Source organism: Eurypyga helias, unplaced genomic scaffold (assembly GCF_000690775.1).
Source record: "Eurypyga helias isolate BGI_N326 unplaced genomic scaffold, ASM69077v1 Scaffold30889, whole genome shotgun sequence".
NCBI classification, from domain to species: domain Eukaryota; kingdom Metazoa; phylum Chordata; class Aves; order Eurypygiformes; family Eurypygidae; genus Eurypyga; species Eurypyga helias.
In genome coordinates, this window is record NW_010274409.1 from 1 (window position 1) to 10606 (window position 10606).

The 10606-nt window shown below is 41.2% G+C and overlaps 1 protein-coding gene across 1 annotated transcript; it reads left to right on the top strand.

The window, feature by feature from the left end:
- Window positions 1–462: 462 nt before the first annotated feature.
- Window positions 463–9463, top strand: LOC104504955 (pancreatic lipase-related protein 2-like; the record flags this gene model as incomplete). The annotated part of the gene is made up of 10 exons (XM_010159811.1): window positions 463–588; window positions 2091–2225; window positions 3754–3862; window positions 5039–5155; window positions 5237–5359; window positions 6198–6316; window positions 6650–6779; window positions 7048–7159; window positions 8160–8327; window positions 9400–9463. Coding segments are annotated over 10 exons (1203 nt in total), but the record flags the coding sequence as incomplete, so codon positions are not given.
- Window positions 9464–10606: the final 1143 nt, after the last annotated feature.

Genomic DNA, 10606 nt, shown 5'->3' on the forward strand with positions numbered 1-10606 from the left:
GGGGGGGGGAGGGGGAAAAAGTGTTGATTAGGTGCAAGGCAGCACATTGAAGACGAAAAAGAGGTCAGTGAAAGGACAAGCTGAACCAGGAAATGTGGAGCCAGTGGGATGCTCCCTGGAAGACTCATCCAACTCAGGCCAACAGGCGTCATGCAACACTTTGGCTTTTAGGCTGCTTCAATATTCCACACAAAGGGCTTTTTCCAGCCTTAAGCAAAATAGGTAGGAGCAGCAGAAACCAGATGGACAAAACTTTTTTTAAAGCAAAGTGGAACTGAGAAAGGCAAAATGCAGGGGTCCCTGGGTTCCAAAAGTCACAGACACTGTCCATTCAAAGTGGTCCCCGAGTCCTACAGGGGGGATGACCTAGCTGATGTTTTAAAAGGATTTGAAAATATGAATAGTTTTGTTTGGGTTTTTTTATCTTAATTTCTTTTTTTTTTTTTTCTTTTAAACACACAGGTGATCTCAGCAATAAACTCCTCAACCATCCAAAACTCCCATTTTTTCTCACGCAGGAATACTTCCTTCATCATTCATGGATTTGGCAGCACTGGAAAAAAAGGCTGGGTGGTAGAAATGTGCTTGGTATGAGAGAGTATCCTCTGATTTCCATCAGCAGTTGTAACTACAACCTGTCAGTATCCTTCAGGCACTAATATTCACCTTTATTTTGCAATTCATTAGGCAGTGGCAGATACCAACCAGGAAGTATATTTTAACAAAGCCAGAATGTTCCCACTCTGGAACATGCAGCATAGTCAAGGCTTCTTGGTCACATTTGACATTATGATTCTCTAGATAATTCCCATCCCACGCCCTAGAGATGAGATCAAAGCAACAAACCGAACACAGATGTCTCCAGCCTCTTTCTACGCCAGTGTCAGAATACTGGATTAGAAATGCCAATTCACTGATTCTCCCATTAGGAGCAGTTGAACTGTCCTTCAGCCAAAAGGCTTTCCCGAGTTGTAAAGCTTAAGTTTCAGTCTACAAATATTATGCTGGTTCACCACTATTCAGTTCTTTAAAAGACAAACAAACAACAAAGCCTACCAATCAGAAAAAAAAACCAAAACCTTTTTGTTTGATTACAGAGTGCAATTTAAAAAAAACATTCCAACTATGAAATATGGAAGCTGCCACAAAACCTGCCACATGCACTGTCAGTGACAGCCTTGGCTCTGACAGAAACAAGAGTAGATTTTGCTTGTCTGCTTCTTCCACGCCAGCAGGGAAGAGGCCAAGCTAGACCACCACTGAATACCAAGTCACAGATCTGCAGCATTATTTTTGCTCATAAATCTAAGACAACTTTTAATCAAGAACATTATATTTCCTATTTTATCTGCCTCTCCACAGTACATACTTATGGTGCCTATAAGAGAGAAGGGCGTCCAGGATCCAATGCACTATCGCCTTAAACCTCTGTTTTCCTTGTAATTCACCTTCAGCTGTTCATCACGGATTAATTTTTGTTTCCATTCCTTGTTCTTGCTCAAACCTTAAGTGAGCCTTAGTCACAGAAAGCTACAACAGCAAATTTTAATACATGATTCTTCTGGGGAGGGGTGGGGGGGGAAGGGAAATCACTGAAGTCTGCAAGACTCTGACAGACAGAGAAGCGACCAACACATCAGCTTTCTTTGCTGAAACAGAAACCTTCTACTTTACCCCAAACTTGTCCAGGCAGACATGAGTTTCTCAGTTTTAAAAGACACTTGATAAATAAGTCTATTTGCTATGCTATTCAGTTAAACTGCAACATCCCTCAAAAAGTCACATACTGCACATAGCAGCTACTGTGCAGTTCTGTGGCTTTTCCACACTTTCAAATATGCATACAAACGGCTTATAAAGTAAAATATTTTTATTAAGGTCTTTCATAATTGATACTTTTTGAACAAATTGTTTTGGGAGAAGATGTACATTTCAGTGTGGCATGGGCTACAGTAAAGAATCCTGTTCGGTAAAGAATCAAAATTCCATTATTATATCACCTACCTTTTAATGTTTATTCTGATTTAAGTTGAATGACTGTTTGTTATTTTGTTTCCATAAATACTTTCCTTTATGTGTTCCCACATCAGCTGTTACTGGAAGTGGAAAATATCAACTGCATTGCTGTTGATTGGAAAGACGGTGCAAAAGGCACCTACGTCAGCGCCGTGAACAACATCCGCGTGATTGGGGCCGAGGTTGCTTATTTCCTAAAAACTTTACAGGTAAACAGCAGCTTTACCACCTACAGTTCTTAAGTGGATGTAGTGGGGTTATGATGCTGCTGCTTTGATTTTGAACCTTGTCCAGTATGGTCAGCCAGTGCTTCAGGAAGAGCAGTTGAGATCCAGCTAATTATGAACTCTAAGGACTTCTCGCAGCCACAACAGGTGCAAACGAAGCTAATGTGGTGGAAAAGAGATGCCAATCAATTAAAGACCAGTAGATGGCAACATTTCCATATGATGATACAGGCAAGAAGGCATTCAATGGAAATGAGGCAGGCCTGAGCTCACCAGTTTTGCCAGCATTATGTACGTGTGCTAGAAGTAAATTAGTGTCTCAGCTTAAAACCACTAAAATGAGCAGGAACTGGTTCACTCAGTAATGTCATATTTGCTGTCTACAGGCACAATAAACTGTCCTGCTGCCTTCCAGTTGTGAACTTCATGTTCCGAAGGCAAGTGTTCGTATACAGCACAGAGCTGCTCAGTTGCAAAGTTTAAGAGTATCAGCATTTCCCGCTGACTTCAGAAAGGCTTGTGAGTACTTAGATTTGCTGAAAACCAGAACCTTGCCTGTTGATCCTGCTCAGTAGGTGTTCATCTTGAAGTGCTGCAGGAGAAAGTTCAGAGCCCACAAAGCAAAGTGTCAACTTTGCACGCACCAGGGTATCAAAGAACATACCCCTGGAATCTGCTGCTTCTCCCTAGGAAACCTGTATCTAGTCTGCATGGTAAATAGAAAGAATTAGAGGCATTGTAAATAGAAGTACTGCAGTAAAGTGTATTCAATGGAATCTGCCATCTAACAATCCAGGTGGACAGGCCAACACTACAGACCTCCTTTCATTTTGGTACACACATTGCAAAACAGTGTAAAAATCTCAAGCAATTAGCAACTAATTCTTATTGGTTTTGGTCATTACAAAATCCAGAAAATCCCTGAATTAAATGTCTCCTCTGCATGCAGCCTGCATGCTGATTAATCCCTATTTCCACCTTCAATTCATATGCAATATCTCAGCAATGCAGGTCTTGTACAGGTGACACTTGGCAAACAGGAGAACGAACATCACCCCACTTAAGCTTGTCACTGAAAATATTACTGAGTGATGTGATAACATATTCTAAGTAGACATGTGGAAAATAGACATATGAGGAGAAAAAGGGCTCCATAACAAAGTGAATAAATTTAAAAAGATATGATTTTGTTGGAAGATGAAATTAAGGGTTGATCCAAAGGAGAAAAAAGGTTCATATTTTGCCATAAAGGGTAACTGAACACAGTAACCATATACCAACGCTACAACAGTGAATCCATCATCAGTAGGTGTTTAAAATTCTAAATGGGATCATTTTCTATCAAGTCTTACTGTAATTTAAGCAACAATTAACTCGAGGAATTCACACCCTGTTTGCTGTGCAGGAAGTCAGTCTAGATGTACCCAAAGGCCTGTAATATAAGACACCCTCTTTTCTTGCTATTTAAAGCCTGTATGTTCTTGTCTCCCACCACCACCTTAATGATCAGAAAATCTTCAGATATTCCCCTTGCAAAATCCATTTAATTGGCCACAGTCTGGGAGCACATGCTGCAGGAGAGGCGGGAAGAAGGATCCGAGGCATCAGACGGATAACAGGTAGGCTGTTCACCAAGGTGCAGAGCTAACATAGCACGTGTCCAGAGGAAAGAAAACTTGCAACACACCTGGTCTGCAGACTGAAATTAAATTATTGGCAGTGCTGGAGACACCTTGCGTGAAAGCAGGCAGACCTTACGCTTCTCAGAAACAAGGCTAATTATTACATCTTTCTCTAGTTCAGTTAAAAACTCTTTAGTAGGAGACTTTAGCAGAAGGACAAGCACAGTTACTATATTTGTAACATTACCATCATCACATGAGCCTGGGTTACATCAGGCTCTACACAGAAACAAAGGAACATATCAAGAATCATTGTTTTTTCCTATTTGTAAAGCTTTACAGGCCATTAATAGGTTCACAGGTAATAAAATGCCTCCTTCGTAGTAATGTGATTCTGCCCCTGTACTCTGCTCTGGTGAGGCCCCACCTGGAGTGCTGCGTCCAGCTGTGGAGCCCTCAATATCAGAAGGATATTGACCACTTGGAGCAAGTCCAGAGGAGGCCACGAATTTGATAAGAGGGCTGGGAGCACCTCTCCTATGACGAAAGGCTGCAAGAATTGGGCTTGTTCAGCCTGGAGAAGAGGAAGCTCCGAGGAGACCTCATTGCAGCTTTCCAGTATCTGCAGGGGGCCTACAAGGGTGCTGGGAGAGGACTTTCTACAAGGGCCTGTAGCGAAAGGACAAGGGGTAACGGGTACAAATTGAAAGTGGGGAGGGTTAGATTAGATATCAGGAAGAAATTCTTCCCGGAGAGGGTGGTGAAGCACTGGCACAGGTTGCCCAGAGAAGCTGTGGATGCCCCATCCCTGGAAGTGTTCAAGGCCAGGCTGGATGTGGCTTTGAGCAACCTGGTCTAGTGGAAGGTGTCCCTGCCCATGGCAGGGGGGTTGGAACTAGATGGTCTTTAAGGTCCCTTCCAACCCTAACCATTCTATGATTCTATGATTACAGAGTCTATTGGAAAATATTCTACTTCTGTTGGAATAAGTTTGCAGAAAGGTTCATAAAACTATATTATTGCATATATTTTTCAGTTTACCTTAGAATCCACATCATTATTATTCAACCTGCCTTGTATGCTACTGAATATCTGATATTGTAAGTTGGCAAAAGACTGTAATACCTGCAACAGTTCTCTCCCTCCCTCACCCAATAAATGTTTGGGTTTTAGGTTTAGACCCTGCTGGGCCCTATTTTGAAGGTACTCCTCCCGAGGTGAGACTGGATCCTTCAGATGCAAACTTTGTTGATGTTATTCACAGTAATGCTGCTCACTTTCCTGCCTTCGGTAAGTGCTCACGTGCAAGTAAATACCTGCAGGGATGGGAATGTCACCAAGACGCTGACAGTGTCCATGTGTGTATCTCAGGGTTTGGGATATATAACACCACTGGTCACCTGGACTTTTATCCAAACGGAGGAACTGTGATGCCTGGATGTACCGATTTAATTCCAGAGATGAAACAAAGTGATTTTGAAGCTGTTATTGCAGGTAAACATAGATTTCTAACACGATGAGTACTTAATTTTCATTCATTTCTGAAATGTGAACTGTGAAAATAACTTTCTGATTCAGAGAAAAACAGCAACACATAATTGTGTTTTGCCTATTTACTCTTAGGTTAAAAAAGGAAATATGAAAAAATAAAGGCTGGATAAGAACAGTTCTCCCCAGGGAACACTGTAGCAAAAGAAGGTATAATACAGGTCTAAGCTTAGAGCACAGAAATGCAGGGAACAGGGAATCTGCAAGTCCAACAACCCCAGCAGGAGATTGTCCAGGCTGAGGTAGGCCAGTGTCATGACCAAGCCAGCAGCACGACACCACCGCCTTTGCTTTCTTGCAGATGCTGCAAAGAGCACCTGACACTCACTAGGGCACGAATTAGGCAAAAGCACTCAGTGTTTCCAGGGACTGTACACTCCTCACCTCTCCATCTGAGGCTCCTCTCTCTTCACAGGCTTTGGAGAGTTTGGCAGAAGGCTGGTAGATTCTCCTTGCTCTATTAAGCCTTGTAAAACTAATTAATTTATCTTGCTGTGACATTTTATATATATATATATAATCTGTCCTCATAAAAGAGACTATTATACCATAGCAGACCAATGCATATCACTTAAAATCTTGGGGTAACTGGCACACAGCTCTCCAGACAAAACAGTAACTTCTATGGCAATGAGAAATGGGCAAATTCAAAAGAAAAATTACTACAAGACCATGCTACTGTTCCGTTCCGTGCCTCAGCTCTTTCCATGGAGAGGCAAGTACAACTCTTGTACAGGATAACAGAAGGTTTTTTCATGGATACTCATAAACTTTGTTCCAACAGATGCTACAATCATTGGGGGGTGCCATCACTCACGCAGCCACGAGTTTTATTTTGAAAGTATCCTCTATCCCACTGGATACCTTGGATATCCCTGTGAAACGTACAAATCCTTTGAGTTAGTAAGTATATCAGCCCAGGAATGGGTAGGCTGTAAAGAAAGTAACCCAAGTCTCCATGCTCACAGCACTTGGATGCTGGCAGCTGTGCTCTCATGCTGTTGTTTGGTAGGGGAACGTGAGCAGTGAGGCACAGCAGCTCCATCAACTATTCCACTCTAGAAAATGAATCCTGAACCACAGACAATATAAAATAGGAAAAATATATAAATCCTATATAATTCTCACCCTAAGCTACCACAGCTTTGTGGGATCAGAATGTCTTCAGCCTTAACGTTGTCAGAGCTAGGATGAAAAAACCGCTCCTCGTTAACTGATGCTCTTATTTTCCCTTAGGAAGACTGCTTCCCATGTCCCCTGGAGGGATGTCCAATGATGGGGCACTATGCTGACAGATTCCCAGATAAACTGAAGAGAGTAAACCAAAAGTATTTTTTAAATACAGCAGCAGACCCACCTTTTACTAGTAAGTGGAGAAGGTTCGTTAAAGTTTTCAATATGTTTGAAAAATTATTGTCTTGATGTGTTTAGAGTTGTGCACTCCTGTTGCTTCTATAAACAATTGCCAACATCTCTGACAGAAAATGCTACACTAATCAGAATTCAAGCTCACCAAGTCTTTCATTTGCTAGCACAATGAATTCCAGTTAGAAAAAAAATTCCAGTATACTAGCATTTTTATATATGTCTTTCATCAATTTCATTCTTGTTTTACTTTGCTTTTCTTTATTCAGCTTGGAGACAAAAAGTATTTATTAAGCTGTCTGGCGTAAAGAAAATGAGGGGGGACATAAACCTAATTTTCCATGACAAAGAGGGAAACACAAAAGAATATGAAATTGCCAGGTAAGATAAATTAAAGTTTTCTTATAACATTTACTGCTGCTAACCTTAATCTACATATTTCCCACATACTTAAACAGTATAAAAACACTTATCCGTGGCTGTAAATGTTCTGCTTAACATAGACATCTAGATGATAACTTTTTTCATAAGACACATGGGGGCAGATGGATGGTTGTAAAAGGGAAATGGAAGTCACTTCCTTTGCAGGAGTTCTGTCTTTCTCCAAGTTGCTCTTAAAAAAAATAAATGTACACCTCTGGAATGCACATAATTCATACAGTGCTCACCTGTTTCATGTGCACTGTAGTACAACAGCTCCCACGCAGCGTGGTAACACACACGTCAGCACACCCTCTCCACGTGCTCTGCCAGTGACTTGCTGTATGAGCTCATGCAAGGCAATCCTGTGCCTGAACTTACCCATTTGCAAAAGCTCCTTCCTCCCTAAGATTAAAACCTATCGCTACTATATATCCGACTGGCACATCTATACGGTCCGGCCAGTGAGCCTCATTCAGCTCATCACCTCCCACTGACTGTCAAAGCTGCAGCTCCCACTGTCTTCTGCACCTGCTCCAAAACAAGCACTTCCATGTGTTGTCCCATCATCCTCTGTGCATGGGCAGACCAAATCACAGAAGTCCCCAGACTGTCTATCACATCCTTCCCGATAACCTCGCTGGAGCTCTCCCTGCAGCAATACCTGCAGAACTCAGCATATTGGGGTTCGGGAGGCAGCTCCAGCCTCACCCTTATCTCCCAGTGGTCTCCTGCCACATGCGCATTTCAAGTTTTCAGTATTGTTTTTCATACTCTGGACTGGGAGAAGATAACACCCCTGAGAGTCCTGGTCCAGTGTCCTGTGCTGTTGCAAAGAACAGCAAAAGTGCAAGTTTCTGTTGTAACAAAGGGGAAATCCCAAATCTTGCAGAGAATGTGATTTAGTTCTGTAACTTCCAAACAGTCACACTTTGCATTGCTGTCTTCATTTGATTTGCAGCGGAGTCCTCTCTCAAGACCAAGTTTATACAAAATACCTTGATGTTGAAATTAACCCAAAAAATACTAAAAAAATCGACTTCCTCTGGAATAAAACCGTATTTACTCTGCTCTGGGCAAGACTAGGAGCAGAAACAGTCAATATAATTCATGGAGAAGATGGACATAGGTAAGTATATACCTTTCACAGGTCAGAAGTAATGGGAAAAGAGTGCAAAAACCCTGGGAGACAGGACTGAAAAATGGTTTTGATAAATTGGTTTGCAACCAACAATGTGGATTACAGTCATGACAAGGATAAGAAAACAAATGTTTGAGTACAAACCATGGAATAACTCTCTGGAAAAGAATACAGCAGTAAATAATTTGGGGTGTACACTGTGCCACAGCAAAACAACTGCACACCAAGATAAAGCAGGTCTCATTCCCAGGTACATCACCAGGACTATTGTATAGGAGATCCAGGGAATAACTGTTCTAATCTGAATAATTGGGATGAGACTATAACCAGAAGTAGGGACATTTTAAGTTTGCAGAGTATACTTCAGAAACGATGCACACAGCCTGAAGTCTGGAAAAACAGTAAAACAGATTTAGAAAACGTGATCTACGTCAGGCAGCTGAAGGAAATGTTTTTCTCAATAAAGAAGAGCCTGGAGAAAGGCATAAAACAGAAGCATAAACTGCCTGTGAAGGGTCACAGTTAACTATTCCACATATCCTCCGAGTTTAGGTCAAGGTTTAATTGATGTATTTTACAACAGAGGAAATACTGGCGAGATATTAGGGAAAAACCTCCTTATAGTTTGGCATCATCATGGGTTATTTAGGAAAGCTGACAAAATTGCTTTCACTGTAAGCTCCTAAGAAAAAAAAAAAAAAAAAAGCTGCCAAGCTTTGATTGAGACAATTTAGATAAACAGCCAGCTTAAATAAATGCTGCTTAACAAGTTGCTTTCCTGACTTTTTAGCTAAAGCTTTATATTTGTGAATCTAGAGATTAATTTTATTCATGTATTAGAACTCAATTTCAATTTCAGCTGGTCCACAAAAGAAGGAAATTCACCTTGTTACTGTTAATATGCAGATGATAATATTCTGTACAGCAGGCTTTTAGGAAGGCTTAAATGGGATTATGGATTGAACTAACAACCCTCAAGGTGATACCTGACAACGTATCATTTTTCTTTGTGGGAATGAAAAAAAAAAAAATCTTGATTCAAATATTTTTTGATTCCCAGGTCAAGTTTTTGTGGCCGTGGAACTGTGACATATGGAGTTCCGCAGTTACTCACACCTTGCTAGAGGTCACCAAGCACAACTGTTCTGTACACAGCAGCTGAGCAAACCATCAGTCCTGTGCATGGGAATTTTGGTACACAAGGCTATTAAAGGGAAACTCAAACTGCCTGTTGCTTCTTTTTTTTTGTTTGTTTGTTTTTCCAGTTCTTTGCAAACAAACTTATCAATGTTTTTCATGTTTGAACCACGTTTATTGTGGAAGTAACTGGAAATCATATATGCTAAAATCCATTTATAAGACTGCAAAATCTTACTCCACTAGTGCCTCATGAAAAGCAGGTAGGAACTGTTTCCCCACCATATTGATAGTTTTCCAGATTTTCTGTCTCTCACGCACTCTCAAGGCAGTATGTTACCATTCCCTGCAGCTGGGAATGGTCCCAAACACCTCCTTTCCACAGCCGACGCTATTGCTCAAAACTTTCCAACCCCACACAAGAGCACTGTCCTCAGAGCATGCTGTGAGATGGGGCAGGAACAGAACAAGACCAGCGTATTCCATCAGCAAGTTGGCACAGCCCTTTGTAGATCGCGTTTTCAGGGAAGCAAACAGGCAAAGACAAACCTCAGGTGTTCCCCACTAAAGAAGAAGTTAAAGCACAGCACCTGGCTATGGTTTAATTTCAAACACATACTTTTGCTGGGACCACTGACAATCCGGGAGAGAAACTTTGACTAACTCCAGGCTTTGCAAAACCTGGGACTGACTATTTCACGTTAAAATGAGTGCTACTGCTCCACAAAGCATGGCATGAGTGAGCCACCTGCAGCTTTAAGAGACCAAGGCAGTGGATCTCTTTCTAAGTATAAAAACCAAACTCCAAGTTAATTAATAGGAAGAAAGTTAATAATTTATTCACTCCCACTTCCCAATGTTTAATAAATAGTGTATAAGCACTTGGGCAGATAAACTCAGAAATATGAAGAACATATTTATAATGAATATAAATATCTGAATGAATTTTATTCTTTGTAAAGAACAAGTCAGTGTTGTATCCTTGACTAAACACTAACCAAGCCTGTATGAAATTAGAGACATAATTAAACACAAATCTGAGGTTCAGCCAAGACAGTCCCCTGGGGACTTGACAGGTGGCAAGGGAAGTATGAACAATGCCGGGAAGCACTGTGCCGTGTCCCAGGAGA